Source organism: Saccoglossus kowalevskii, chromosome 2 (genome assembly GCF_978046115.1).
Source record: "Saccoglossus kowalevskii chromosome 2, keSacKowa6.1, whole genome shotgun sequence".
NCBI lineage: Eukaryota > Metazoa > Hemichordata > Enteropneusta > Harrimaniidae > Saccoglossus > Saccoglossus kowalevskii.
Genome location: NC_140642.1, coordinates 9,237,217 through 9,252,914, shown reverse-complemented (window position 1 = coordinate 9,252,914; position 15,698 = coordinate 9,237,217). Strand labels below are relative to the sequence as shown.

Genomic DNA, 15,698 nt, shown 5'->3' with positions numbered 1-15,698 from the left:
CTCTAAGGTCTCCATGAAAGCCTGATTTCGATTGGTTATTTCAATCACTTCCGCATACCTTCTACGAATTAAATTGACTGTAAGGGAACTCCCGGCGAAATATTGAACCATGGCGTTGATGTTGCTTCAGACGCTTTTGCTTTTTGTTTTGCTGTCTTCTAATTTAGTTTCAGCTGAAGATGAAAGCAAGGACGAAACTACAACAGGGACACAACAAGAACGGAAATTAGAGAAAAGTCAAGAATCTTTAAGGGCATTTACAGATGAAGAAATTGCTATGTATGACGGAACCAATGTGAGTAATGCAGTCACTTGATGGCTGAAAATATAAATATATACAAGAGAACTGGTGATGGTTGTAGAACCATAACTGCCTCAGCTCAAAGACTGTTATGTAATATAATGGATGTAAAGGGAAATGTATTGTAGTGTTACCTCTGTGTAATTTACAATATATCTGCATTACCCTTTACTGTTAAGGACAATGTGGAGTTCACTTAAATGAATGGTAGAAGCAAGGCTGGGCAAATTTTGCAAAAAAAGTAGTTAGTTAGAATTACCAGGCACGCAATCAACACATTGGTATCGAAATATGGATGATAAACGGCAAATTTTGGGTTGTGTTGCACGTCCACATTCAGTAACTTTCATATTTTGTAACTTTAATTAGCAGTTATTCAAATTCGAGTTGGTAACTCATGTGCGTGTCTGTAATGTTGCAACAATGTTACTGTTATTATTGCAACAAAACGCGCCAAAATCGAGTAATGTGAAGATTTGAAAATATGATTTCACACGTTGAACTAGTGACACGGAAGACATTCGTGAGTTTTTTAATTTACAATGAATCGTTACATAATAAAAGAGAGAGAGAGTCTAAGATGATGAAAATATGGAATGACGCCGATGAGGAAGTATCACGACTCTGGCCTCTGTAAAGTTGTGAAGATGTACAGGGACTAAGCCCAAAAGTTGAAACAAGCAATCTCATTGCGTGGTAAAAAATGAAAGACAGTATTTGGATGAACAATAACTACAATCTACGTTGCTTACTGTTAATTACAATTCGAGTTAAATAATTAGAAAGTTAAACAAAACAAAAAATATATGTTGCCCGTTACTCGAAGTTTGATTAACTGTTATTTAAAGTTCGAAGTGTATGGTGCCCGTAACTCGAAGTTCTGTTAACTGTTAATTGAAAGCGTGGTGGTCGTATTTTACACGCGTTGTGTACGTCGCCATGAGTTCCATATCGAACAGGACGCAACACGACTGTCACCCTTGAACATCGAGTTACAATTTGGACGTGGTTTCACAAAAGTGGGCGTGGTTTGAAAAACATGGGCGTCATTTCTGTAACTCAATGTTTTCGTAACTCGCTGTTCGTAATCGATGTCCTGATGGCTACCTCCAAAACGACGAATGAGGTCGAATATTATTAGCGGTTGGATGTGAAAATTTATTTTCTCCTTCTTTGTAGGAAACTGTTTCTCAACTTGTCTCTTTATTCAAACCGCGTAAAAGCATTTCATATCACCTAAACAATATGGACTCGCCCCGAGTAGACGCGACCACAAATCGGCGCCAGCGAGATTCGAAAGCCAAGCAGTTAGCCAATTCGCTAGCGAGTTTGCAAATTGGATGCCCCAATACTTCTGAGATTTGCTGTAACAGAACCATAACATTTACAAGATAAACGTTTTGTTTACTAGAAGGAAATGTCTTTTGGCAGCATTTCTTGTGTTAATTTTGAACAAAAAAGCAGCAGATACTGTTACTGAAGCACATAATTTGCATGTTTTTTTCCCGGCCATTCACGCAAACTGCAAATAAAGTCTTTTACTGCATCCATAGTTGTTACTTTGCAGCCGCAATGATGAATGCATTGTGACGTATTTTGACCTCCGGAATTTAACCTTGCATTCTAGCTACATTTACCTCCCTTTCATACCAGTTCAGTTTCATCTTATTATTTCATCCAGATTCCATGACCTTTATTTCACAGTCACTCTAGTTTTCACTTTTATAAAATTATTTTATTGATCAAAAGAATTTTCACTCCCATCATGCAATCTCCCATAGTACTTCCGCAGACACAGAGGCGATTGCCAGCATATCTACAAATAACCTCGCTCTCAGGAGCTGAGGAATAATAAATCGACAAATACTATTTTTGACTCGCACAGTGCGAGTCTTTGCAGTTACCCTGTCTGTCTGTATGCATGTCTGCTCCACGGATATTGCAAGATTTCAAATTCAAATGAGACAATGATATTAGTTTTGGGTATCCCACCTATATCTCAAAAAACATCAATTGCATTTCAATGAGACTAGGCAAACTAATTACATAATTTGCATAATAATAATGTCTATTATGGAGCATGCCTATTGTTCAGTAATGATGGCATAATATTAAATTTTGATGGCCTGTGTTTACATTGACTAATTTTCTTCAGAACATTTATGCAAGAATTGAAAAGATGTTTTTCTTGAGCATGAGAGAAATTTAAATGACATGAACCTCCTTAAGTGGTACTGGATGTTATGAATCATTCAAAGTTATGGTAATGACTAATATATAATTATACATATTTATCATTGCAGCCTGATTTACCAATATATCTTGCTGTAAAAGGAACGGTATTCGATGTGACTTCAGGAAAAGGTATCTATCTTGTAACAGTGAAAACCACCAAAAGATTGTTGTAAAAAAAATTGATTACCAACTTTGCTTCAAAATATTTACATGTAGAAGTAATAGTTTGTAGACAAATCTCCCCCACACCTGACAATATTTTGAAACAAAGTCAGTAATCAGTTATTCTAATGACTGTTCAATGACAAAATCACTGTGGTTTTAACTGTAGCGTAATGAACATTTTGGGGAATTTTTAAGTAGATTTTTTATGATAGAATAATTAAGAAAATAAACGCATAAGCTTGCCACTACAGATGATACTTATCACATTTTGTTGTTGGACCATATAGAAACATTTATGTTCCAGACAACCTTCACCAGTCTAGATTTTAATCCATCCTGTGGACACGAGGTCAATTATAATGATAATTTCTTGTGATTTCAGATTTCTATGGTAAAGATGCCCCTTATAATGCATTAGTTGGTAAAGACTCTACCAGAGCTGTGGCAAAGATGTCTCTAGCACCTGAAGACCTGACCTATGACGTGGTTTGTATTCTTTTAAATTGGTTACACTAATATTTTGTCACCATACATTTTTGCTGATCAGTTTGATCCATGGAATTTTCAAGAAATAACAAGTTTACAATGTGAAATATTATAGATCCACATCTATAATTAGGCGAGACAAATATAATTACATTCCAGTTCGTCCATGTTAGTAAGTTTTCAACAAGACTTATTATGAAAATATCATATTACTGTAAAACATGTCTTTTTCGTGAGCATTTTTAGCGAGTTTAGCAAGAGAACTGAATCGCTAATGACTTCATTATAAATTCAAAATGGCCAAGGCTTTGGGGATTTGTATACAGTAATCTGTAACATAAAAATCTGGGGCGCTTCCTAATTACACTTAACCGTTTTTCTTTGTTTTTATGGAGGTGATAACTGCGCATTTGTTTTGGCATGCGACATACAAATTTTTACCTCAATTCGCTTTTTCAACACGTTTTACAGTATGTAATTCTACAGCATTAGGTTGAATCTATAAACTGGGGGTGGCACATGTATGTTTATGTAGAACATACAAAAAATGTCCTTTTCAAATTAAAAATTTCCTTTTTCTGAAACGCCAACCTTTGGGTTCCTGTGTCAAGCTGAGATAGCTCCGCTGTTAGCAATGCACATGGCAATTAAAGAACAGAAGATATCATTAGAATATGAACAAATCTGAGAGAGGTCCACATGTAGTACCTATATGTATAATATATCAAAGCAATTGGATTTGGACGGACGATCACTCATATGATAAGCTCCGCTCGACAAAGTCGACAACGGAGCTAGAAAACTATATTGCCTGTAACTAACAATTCAGCATCTCATAGATGTCTGGTCTGCAGAATATTTACCGCTCGCAAATTCACCAGCAATTTGTATTAAGTCAAACTTTTAAAAATTCAGAATGTTTATGCCTATCTTTTGACCATCCAAGTGCCAACTGAGCTGTATACAAGTTGATGAATGAAATATTAGGTATTAAGGCATGTACTTTGAAAACTTGGAGATTTCCATATTCCTTATCAATAAAATAGTCATTACACTGACAATAAATTTTTAATCTGGTTTTTCAGACAGGATTAACAGACAGAGAAATGGACGATCTCCAAAGAGTATACACAGAAACATACCAGAAAAAATATCCAGTTGTGGGATATATGAAATTTGATGGTGGAGTGAAGCCACATTCTGAACTGTAAACACTTAAACACATACCCATGTTAGGAAGTGTGCTGCAGATTAAAGCCACATTGTGAATTGTAAACACTTGCACACATACCCATGTTAGGAAGTGTGCTGTAGATTAAAGCCACATTCTGAATTGTAAACACTTACCAATGTTTGAAGCCACATTTTGAACTGTAAACAATGTCAGAAAGTGTGCTATGAATTGAAGCCACATTCTGAATTGTTAACAGTTGCACACATACCAATGTTAGGAAGTGTGCTATGGATTGAAGACACTTGCACCCATATCTATATGCCCGGAAGTAGCTGTAGAGAATGTTCTGATCTGTTTGTTTTGTAATACATGTATTTAGTATGGCGTATCAAGATACTTTTAAAACATATCTATGCATTATCTATCTTAATTTGGATGTAGCTGGGATTTAATATATTAGTACAGTAATTTTTCCCAGAATGACAGCATGCTATAAATTCTGATTACAAAGACATTTGTATAATAATTGTAACAGCTTTGATGGATGATTAACTCAAATCTATTTTCTTATTAAATGAATTCTCATATCTTGTGCAATAAAATATAATTACTCTATATATTTCATTTGTGAATCATTAAATCCTTTATTTTTAGAGAGCAAAAAATAAGAGGCAAACACGTCATTAACAATCAGTCCTTATCAGCAAATTGTAATTGAACAAACTGAAACCAAACCAGTCAGCCATTTTGAGTTAGAACCTGAAATTGGAATGCATCTGTGTGATCTTCAACAGCATACTGTAAAGGGGGTAATTATTCACTGGGTTTTAATTTAGCTTATTTCGCTGACTAGAAAATGCGCTAAATTAAAACCCAGTGAATATGTAAAATTTAGCATAGAACACATTATCTAAATGACGAAACCGTGAATTTAAAACCCACTGAATATGCCTGAAATGGTAAATCAGTGAAATTTAAACCCAGTGAAAATTAGCCATTCTACAGTACATTCGATTTAAACCTGCTTTGTTTCACTCTGTAAACAAAAAGGCATGCATACAAGGTCCCACAAGAAATACATGGCAGAGATCTGGTTCTGAAGCAAAAGAAATTAATATTTAGCACTAAAATGGCTGCCACTCAAAACAAGTTCAAATGCAACTGATGCAGTTGCCAACAAACTTTTAGATTGACCTATTTCTTGGACTGATTGTGTTCAGTTAGGGAAACTTAACATTTTAATAAACCATCACATTTAAAATGAAAAATTAGCATTCCGCCTTGTATCAGGGCATACAGTTGGTCAGTGATAAAACTGCTCTCTACTTGCCAAATTCCATGACAGTTGTGAAAACAAAATAAAACTGAGACAGTTTTAACTTAACAATATATTTATATACAAATAAAAAAAAAATAGTAAGTGCTTGTATTCTCTTAATTTCTAACAAATTATGAAATGCAACTTTAAATACTTTAGTGCCAACTACAATGTTAATGAAAATACTACATAAATGTGGAATATTGCATTATGAAGATGCTTATTTAAATTGGTAAAAATTAAGACACTACCAAAATCATTGATAATTATCTTCAAAATAACCACATACACATTGTGGAAAAGCTATCACAATATTGTGATAACTGATGACAAATTGTACAGTTACTTTACATAATATGTTTCAATGAAATACAAGGTAACAAGACAATGATAAATCAGGAAAATTGAATTTACAAAACGAAGTAGTACTTGTGAAATAATCCTTATAAAAGTGCCTATTCACGATTGTTTGTTTTTTTCTATGGAAATGAAACTTTGAACTCAACTGCGTCCTACTTTTTTCTGAGTAGCATTTTGGCAGGCGTCATGAAAGTACTGTGATATAGAAGAAAGATAAGTGTTATTACAATTGCAGCAGATTGTCAGGCAAAGAAGGTGTGTTGTGTTCATTCTATGCTGATACCTACCCTCCCATATAGTTTATTCTGTTTATGGGGATACCTACTCCAATATAGTTTGTATTCTGGTTTGTTGTATGTTCTGTTTGTCCTGGTATCTACTCCCATATAGTTTATTCTGTTTATGGGGATACTTACTCCAATATAGTTTGTATTCTGGTTTGTTGTATGATATCTACTCCCATATATTTTGATCTGTTTGTCCCATTCATATAATTTGTAGTGTATATTCTGTCCATCATACCTACACTCCACCTAGTTTGTAGTATCTATTGTGTCCGTTCTGATACTTACTTCATAGTATAGTGTCTATCCTGGTATTAACTCATATAATTTGTAGTATCTATGTCTGTCTATTCCCACCTGATATTTACTCATATAGTTTGTGTATCCTGATAACTTACTCCCATAGTTTGTACTGGTAGTGGCTATTGTATATCCAGACACTTCATAAGGTATACACTGGCATACCATAGTTTGCAATTTTTATTCTGTCTATTTTGATAGCTACTCCCGCATAGTTTGTATACTATATATGCTGATACTTACTCCCAAGTTTGTAGTCGCAATTGTCTATCCTGATAGTTCTTCCCATATACCATAGCCCCTTTTATTGTTTCTTCTATAGTTTATGGCATCTAATCCGACTATTCTGATACCTAATCCCATAGTTTGTATAGTCAATTCTGATATTCCTATATTTGTCTATTCTCCATAATTTTATACTTGCTCTCGTATACATGTAGTTTGTTCTATTTATTCTGACTATCCTAATACTTACTCCCATATGGTTTGTAGTGTTCCTTTATGTTGTTGAGATCTAGTATTTCTATTAGCATATTGTTGTGAAGGTCTGGCTAAGTTCTGTAATCTCATCAATTCCTGTAACTGATTTTGTTGAATAACATCTCTTCCTGGTCTTCTATTTACTAACACTATCGTGCCTGTAAGAAATTTTGACTTAACTTTTTGTTACCATTCTAATCTTAAAATGATTATACAGATCAGTATGGAACTACCTTAGTTTGGAATGCACTTAGCTATGAATGTGATATTGCCCCCAGTACTTTCAAACATCAGTATGTAATGGCACTATATCACCTGAGTGTAATAATATGTAAAATATAGTGCTGTTGGTGTAATTCCTGACACATAATGCAAAAATTACGAAAATGCCAAGCAAATGCAGGCGAAAAAAGAAATGTGTATATAAGGAGAATACAGAATTATTTTGAATGAAATGTAGCAAGATATACCACCTCCCATTTTGTTTGTAGTACTGTACATCTTTTTTATCTCTTCTAACAAATCAGCATGATATGAATGATTTGAAGTCAATGCTGACCCATCAACCTCAACCTAATACAACCTCTGGACATGATACCCCATCCTAAGGCATAGTGGAATCTCACCTTCTGGGTCTTCAGGAATACCATCAGCTTCTGCTGTTGTGCCTTCATAAGGAGAATGTGATGAGGATCTAGTCTTAACATCCTAAATGCAGAAATAGACAATAAATACACTGTGTACAGTATTCATGTTATACATCTGTGAACAGAATTAAACAATATAAATAAAGTGTAAAATATCTTTCAATTTAGGCCAAATATCAAATGCCTGTGCCAAGCACCTCAAGTACTGTAAAATGACTAATTTTCACTGGGTTTAAATTTTGCTGATTTACCATTTCAGGCATATTCAGTGGATTTTAAATTCATGGTTTTACAATTTAGCTAATGTGTTCTATGCTAAATTTTACATATTCACTGGGTTTTAATTTAGTGCATTTTCCAGTCAGTGAAATAAGCAAAATTAAAACCCAGTGAATAATTAACCTATTTACAGTATGCTCTTTATAGTGATGTAATTTAATAAACACAAGAAAACACAGTAGTATGTATGGCTAGTAATTTCACTATATACCAATGTTTAATAGACAGATGACCAATGTATTCTAAATAAGTAAATAATAAAATGAAGTGACAATGTATTTACAATCAAATGTCAACAATACCTGTGAAAGATCAATTAAACGTCTAACTGGTCTTTTAGAACTGGGTTCTTCATTTGATTGCTGCACAGGTCTCTTTCGTAAGAAATATTTGCCACTGCTTGACTGTTTTCCACTACCGGTATATACATTTAAAAGTGTTATTTAAGTGTAAGGGGAGCACTTCACATACTCGCATAATAATTAACCTTCCCAGAGTTGTCAGTTGCCTCCCATTTTCAGTTGTTACAGTAGCACTTCAAACAAAATTGCCACCCTTGCTTACTGTGTCTGGAGTTGGCAGGTAAAATATTAAAGAAATTTCACTGTGCATGTAATAACATGTGTTGGTACAAGATGTCTATTTCAGTGACACTAAACAGATCTGAATAAAATGCTTTAAAAGTATATAAACGAAAATATAAAAAGTTCTAAAAAGTTCTACTGTAATGATTGTTAAGAATATCCTCTATAAATGGAGTAATAATCAAGCCATTTTTTGGTCTGATAACCGTTTAATATCACTGTACACAACTTACCCATCAGGTGTTTTGATTTCTGCCTGTATAACATTTGCTTTGTGTTCTTCATGTGAGACTGATGAACTATGTTTCCTGGAGGACTTTTCTAATGCCACAGGTTTTTTTCTCTATTGTTAGAACAAAAGTATATACCGGTAATAGATTATGGTACACAACTTTCATAACCATGAATGACTAGAAAATCTCACTGAAATTATGCAATACAAGACAACCAAAATTGTTCTCATTTATCTAGAAAGTTTGTATATTTATATTGACAGTGAACTTCACTGGATACTATGAAAGGCTTTCACTCTTGTCACAATTGAAGTCAAGAAAGTGCACTTTACCTTTGAATCTCTGGTAACCTCATCAGTAATGTTATCATTACTTGTACCTGTAAGATAAGTTTAACCATCGCCATTAACTATCATACATGGATATACCGGTACCATTTGATTCAACACATGGCTGTTCTAGTTACTGTAAAATGCTTTATTTTAGCTGGAATTAATTTTCACTGAAAAGACTTTTCGGGTGTTTTGTATGGAATTCATTGTTGAATGTAAAGTATATAGGAAAAATTGGATTTTATTTTCACTGAATCATTCCTTAAGCGAAAATTAATTCCAAGCGAAAATAAAGTATTTTACAGTATACCATTTGATACAAACACAAGGCTGTTCTAGTTATACCATTTGATTTACCTTGCACAAGTCTATCATCATTGTCTTCCAAATAAATGAGAAACATGTTTGAAGAAACTTCCAATTTCTTGCCATTTTCAAGAAACTTTAACTGTCTTGCAGCATTCCATTGCTTTTTACCTAGTAATTAAAACTGATTAAGGAACTTTTCAATTCTCAGTATCTTGAATACAGCTTCGAGCTGCTCGTCTGTTCGATTCCGCAGTAACTATGTGACTTCGAAACAGAGAATGGCAACAAAAAAATGCAATGAACTATCAGTTCAGCCATCATAGGAGTAGAGTCATGTCTGCCATTCTGTCTTTTTGTAGTTAAATTTGTCATCTCTACCGAACTTACATTGTCTACACATTACTGGAACACGCCAACTCATCAAAATGTCTGGAATATTGGTTGACCAATATATGAAACTCAAAAACATACCAGTAACGTTAGAAAAACCTTGTTCGACTGAGAATCTGAAATGGGAACTATTTATTCACATAAACTGTTATTATACGTGGAAAATGTTTTTTTTTTTTTTTTTCAGCATCCTGTTTTATAATGTGTCAGTTTAGATATGAGACCAAGTGCAGATCATGCTCAATCATTTTTCTATTCATTTTCAAATCATTTAACTTAATACTTTTATTATGTCTTACTACTATGGTGAGCCTATTTTTGTTTCACATTTTCTAGTGACTAAACTGAGTGGAACTCTACTTAACATCCACACGATCATATTTTGAACAACCTCTAACAAGTTGATACCTATTAAAACACATCTATCAGAACGTCAATAGGTTCTTTGATCGTGTTATGCAAATGTCGCCTATGTTGACCTTCTCCTGTGATGCAATGTCCGAAACTAGGTGAAAACGTTCCACGTTGAAGACATTTGTATTTGAGGTACAGAGAATTGTTTTTGTTGACAATACTATAGAATAACACATTCCACACATCAAAGGATACAAGGATAAACCACAAAATGATCAGTCTTCATTGGTTGCAGATCTTGTTGATTTTTCAAAACTATTTTTATAACCTTCTGTAAGAAAAAACAAAAAATATTTCTGTATTTATCAATACAGTATGAGGTTTACTACCAAAGTGTGTGTACAATACTGTAAAATACTTAGTTTTCACTTGTAATTTATTTTCGCTGAAGGGACGATTCAGTGAAAATAAAATCCAGTGAATATACCTGTTTTCCTATATTTCACAGTAAGTAATTTAGTGAAGGAATCTTGTGTTTACAACAGCATATATATGTAGCTGCATTCTCAAGACAATATTTAATTCTCTAATTATCAATAATGAATTGTGCTCACAAAATAAATCTAACTTTATAAAAGTTTACCTCCATTTCCTCCTGTATGACATTTCCATTACATGGCAGATCAGTTCGACTGTGTAGATTGCAAGCAAATAATTTCATTAAACTTCAAAACAAAAACTAAAACAAAGTTGCATGTACAATGTATGATTGGTTTGATTGATTGATGTGCACAAAATAGGATCGCTTAACTAACAGGCACAAAGCACAAGAGTTTGCTTTTCCTGAGAGCTTCATCACATTCATGTCCATGCTTACGAAAGTTACACAATTTAATCTTATACATTTGTAGATGTAAATCCTCATTATGATATTAATTTTGGGAACGTGGTTGTTTTGAAGAATTACTTAGAATATTCCTGCAGATCCTTTATTGATGACGTACAGTATGCTTAATTTAAACTACAATCACTATGATAAAATAAATATTTATATACCAAGTATGTCCACAGTCATACTGCAATTTAAACTTGTACACTGTGTTACCATGTTTTATAAGCCTTGTATCTGGACATGGAATTTTAAATTGACGAAGATGCATTATTATATGGACTGGATTTCTGAAAGAAAAATTGTTGGATTTGAATCAATAAATATAAATGCAGTGTAGTCAATGTGCACAAATGAAATCATATTTCACTTTCAAACAGTCCCCCTCCACTGAACTGAATTCAATATTTTTAATTAGCTGTTTGTCCATAACTATTCTTGTGTTGGTCTTTAATTTTGTGATGGTATTTATAGTCATTTCTGATACATTTTTTTTTAGATATTAGCATTTTATCATTTTACAGAAAAGCTATGGTTCCTCCAATAGACTTGCGTAACACAAAGTAAACATAAGCAGACTATTTTGTCGCATCACACTATCAAAACTACCGGTATCGCCAATCGATATTAGGTTTATTAAACTCTCACCAAAGCGAAACCCTGACAAAGAGATTAGATTGATGTTCTTTTCCAAGGATTTAGTGCTTTGGGCCACACACAAGTCCAGTGGCAGCCATTTTCTTCAGGTCGAACGAGGACAATATGACGTCACTGGTTAAAGCGAAATGGTTATCTGCTTCAGATGCATGTGCATACTGCCCACAGCTTTTTTTGAGAAATGTGCAAATAAATGTATTTTAATGCATGTAGGATGTAGGGAAAATAGACAACAGAAATACCAAGAGGTCCATAGCAAACTACTAATAAAGGTAAGAAGCACTGCAGACAACAATTTCTCGGCGATTTAGTTGTTCCACTTCCAAGGGGATGTTCTACTACAGTGGCATCATTTAGCCAAGTAATTTTGTCCTCGTTCGACCTGAAGAAATGCATGGCACTGGAGTTACCATGTACAGTTTAGCAGCCTAATTCCCGGAAATGGTGTACTTTCATCAACTTTCACTTGTGGGGGTCATTTGGCAATGGAAGGAACCATGGCTTTTCTGTGTACACATAATTTCAATATCCAATAATAACAACTATAAAGACAACAAATGTGTATTACCAGGGTGCTGTGTCATTACAGCTCGCTGGCATTACAAAGACAAAAGACTGACACAAGAAGAGCTATGGCCCCACAACTATATTTTCTCATCGTAAACATATAACCATGGAAATAAAAACAGTAGTTGCATGATATATAAAAAAAAATAATTAAAAATACTTTAAAGGGGAACTAAATAGAGCCTATTTTGGTGTTTGTATTTATCAAGTTATGTATATTGATTATAAATTTGAAAAAAAAAATATAAAAAAAATGATTATCTTCAGAGTTATGATGATTTAAATATGAGAAACCATAAACCTGCGAAGGACTTCCGTTTGCGCCATCTTGCCATAATAAAAACGCCCTCATGAGGTCTAAACAGGTAAGGTAACAAAGCATGATGACGAAATAGTATCTGATTAAATATAAGCAACTTAGGGAGCCATAGTTGGCTGGACAGGTGAATTGACTTATAGTCTAGGTTGTTTCGACTTTTACGTTAATGTTATTTACAAGCGTATCAACATACAAACATTATAGATGTGCGATTGATCGAGACAGGCATTTTGTTTTGTTTTTTGTCTAACTGTCTAATAAATGCTGTTTCCAGTACTGCACTGTGCGACGTGCAAATTATTCAAAGTATGGATGCTGGAGTATGCATCTTGAGTTTGTAGGTGGTGGTGGAAACATTTTCGTCCATGTATTCACGGGGCTGCACTGGCAAATCATGGGACAATTGTCACAGGAACACAAGCAGATTGTTCACAGACTTCCGTGTAATTTGAAATAAAACTATCATCCGAACAAGGGGCATCGTCGACGCTATACTCTCATCACTCACACTGGACTGATCTGAATTTTTACAGTATACCTTACTTCCCTGATCATAAGCCCGGAGGCATGAACGCGTAAGGGAAAAGTAAGGGGTGAGCTTGTACTCGAGGACCAACTCAGAAAAAATGATGATTTTGTTTTGGGGTTAAACACTGTAACCATCTTGCAAACAACGAAATATTATCCAAAAAAATTATTCGTTCACCACGCCGGGCTCAGGAAAATAATACTTATTTTTGAAAAAAAAAATGCGTCATTGATTTGAACGACACTTACAATGAAGAAACAAACATGTTCATAAAAAACACACACATTTTATTACAATACGATTTACATACCGTCTGAATTTACGGTGAAATAATGAGTAGGGTCTGTGAGAAAACAGTGGACGAAGGCATTTATCATTATCTTCGTTTTGGTATGTTTTCGATCGTACCCAAACTCTCGACGTAAAGCAATTTTCCACCATGAGGTTTTTTAGCACGATTTGACCTGGAACAACTTCCTTTGACATAACAGGTCATGTCTTTCATTAACCAATCAAAATGATGTGTCGTAATGATGAAATTTTCCGATTATTGACAATGATATTTTAACGCAATGCGAAGTGAATTACCGGAATGTTAAAATGCGATCTGTAGCACTGATTGCAACAAAAAAACGATGATTTTTTCCATAAAAACTGGCGATTCGCAATTTCCGAAATATAAACGACGGTTAATAGTAACCGTGGGTAAACTGAGTGTGGAGGAAGAATTTAAACACCTTTCTCGGTCGCCAACATGTCTCATCGTTCAAACCCTAGGCCTTTCATGGTAGTCTCAAAGTAAACCATGCCCAATAACCAGGTACACGACTTAACGATCACATTTTTGTCTTTTCGAAAGCTACTCTCACAGAAATATGGATTACTCCAGAATTGCAACATCGGGGGTCATCAAATGACAGAATAGAAAGGATGCGAACCACGTTGTGCACGTTCGCCATACACTCTGAATTTAATGCGAGTTTTCTCATAAAACTAAAAGCATGAACCAAACTACCATGCCAATCACGATTATTATGAAATGAAACACACCTTTTACACACATATTTTAAAGAATATCGTCAACGCCCAGTAAAAACACTCTTATAATCGTGAATGCTCTCAACTCGATAAATACCAAGTAAAAATATAGGGATGGGCTTCATACTCGGGAGGGGCTTACGATCGGGGAAGTACGGTACTTCAACGTAATTGGGCTTTCACTCTCAGAATACTGTGGTTCAAACGCATAAGACTCTAACCCAAGTTTTAAAAAGCACATTGTGCATATAAAAGTTGAGTTGATACTAGTAGTACACAGCGCTTGGCAGCATGAACGGCTATGTACAATAGCGTATACGAATGCGATCAGATACTAAAACGTCATAGCTTTGAAAAGTACCCGGATGTTAAATATGTTCGTTCGTTATTTATTCCCCTCCATGAATGGCCTCCATGGTGTTTAATTGCAAGCACTTCAAATGCCTATCCAAGCTACAGTTATAATTAAAACAAAATTAAACCACTGCAATATTATTTCGAATACAGTTTAGAATATACACAACTATAAATTAAGGCCGCATTTAGGTTCGCTTTAAGGAATGGTATTTGTACAGGGTCTAGGCGAGAAGTAACTCCATTAGTAACCGTAGACGTTAGAACTACATGTGCTCCCTGTTTGAGGGCGTAATCACCTGGGTCAGAGGTGAGACCAACATGTGGTCTTTTGTTTACTACTTAGCGGCTGTGTACCTGTGGGTTTATTCTGTGTGTTAATGGATGTTCTAATCTTGGTGTTTTTCCAGTGATTTCTCTTGGTGCAATCCAAATACAGTAGATGTGTCTTGTTTACCTGAGATTTGCAAGAGTTTGAGCTGGCCAACATGTTAGTTTTTTTCATATGGTTGATTACTGGCATGTTGATTTCCCATTTTTGAGCCATATTTTCAACTTTCTTCGTCATTTTCATATAGCAATCTCGTCATATGTTAACATTGTCGTCTATGGAAATTCAATTAGTGGTATGAGCCCTGAATAGGGCATTACAAGCCAAATCCATGTCCTTTTCTAAGTCCCTCTATCACCGGTTTGGCAACGGCTTTTGTTTTAGGTGCGACAATGTATGGAGCCCTCGGGCTAGAACTTGTTCTATAAAATTGACCTTGAGAACGGAAACAACAAAGTCAGACAACGTACTCCACTGAGAACGGAAAGGAACAAAGTCAGACAACGTACTCCATTGACAAAAGCATGGGTGCACAAATATATTCATGGAAGTCATGTGCAGAAATAAACAACACCTAAACAGTCTCCCCGGGCAGCAAACAACACTTATAGATGCTAAAATAGGATTTCTTATAGATTTAAGATATAAACTGAGACATGCGAGGTACAAGTACTGAATCACCAAACCTGTTTTGTACTAACAAATCTGCAAACAGCAGTTCGAATCTTGCGCCATCTTCGAGCAGAGATGAGTCAACCTCGTTCGAAAACACGAAAGAAAATA

At 34.7% G+C, this 15,698-nt stretch overlaps 2 protein-coding genes across 2 annotated transcripts; one reads left to right on the top strand and one right to left on the bottom strand.

Moving 5' to 3' along the window:
* Window positions 1–26: 26 nt before the first annotated feature.
* On the top strand, window positions 27–4,976 carry LOC102808285 (uncharacterized). The gene is made up of 4 exons (XM_085490825.1): window positions 27–295; window positions 2,605–2,665; window positions 3,084–3,187; window positions 4,273–4,976. The coding sequence occupies exons 1-4, from the start codon at window positions 110–112 to the stop codon at window positions 4,396–4,398; spliced, it is 477 nt and encodes a 158-aa protein (XP_085346951.1). The 5' UTR covers window positions 27–109; the 3' UTR covers window positions 4,399–4,976.
* A 479-nt stretch (window positions 4,977–5,455) lies between these two features.
* Window positions 5,456–15,670, bottom strand: LOC102805210 (uncharacterized). The gene is made up of 11 exons (XM_006812129.3): window positions 15,602–15,670; window positions 11,288–11,410; window positions 10,875–10,923; window positions 10,487–10,562; window positions 9,536–9,655; window positions 9,179–9,225; window positions 8,847–8,956; window positions 8,332–8,443; window positions 7,730–7,811; window positions 7,099–7,261; window positions 5,456–6,234 (listed from the first exon to the last, which is right to left on the bottom strand). The coding sequence occupies exons 2-11, from the start codon at window positions 11,389–11,391 to the stop codon at window positions 6,192–6,194; spliced, it is 906 nt and encodes a 301-aa protein (XP_006812192.2). The 5' UTR covers window positions 11,392–11,410; window positions 15,602–15,670; the 3' UTR covers window positions 5,456–6,191.
* Window positions 15,671–15,698: the final 28 nt, after the last annotated feature.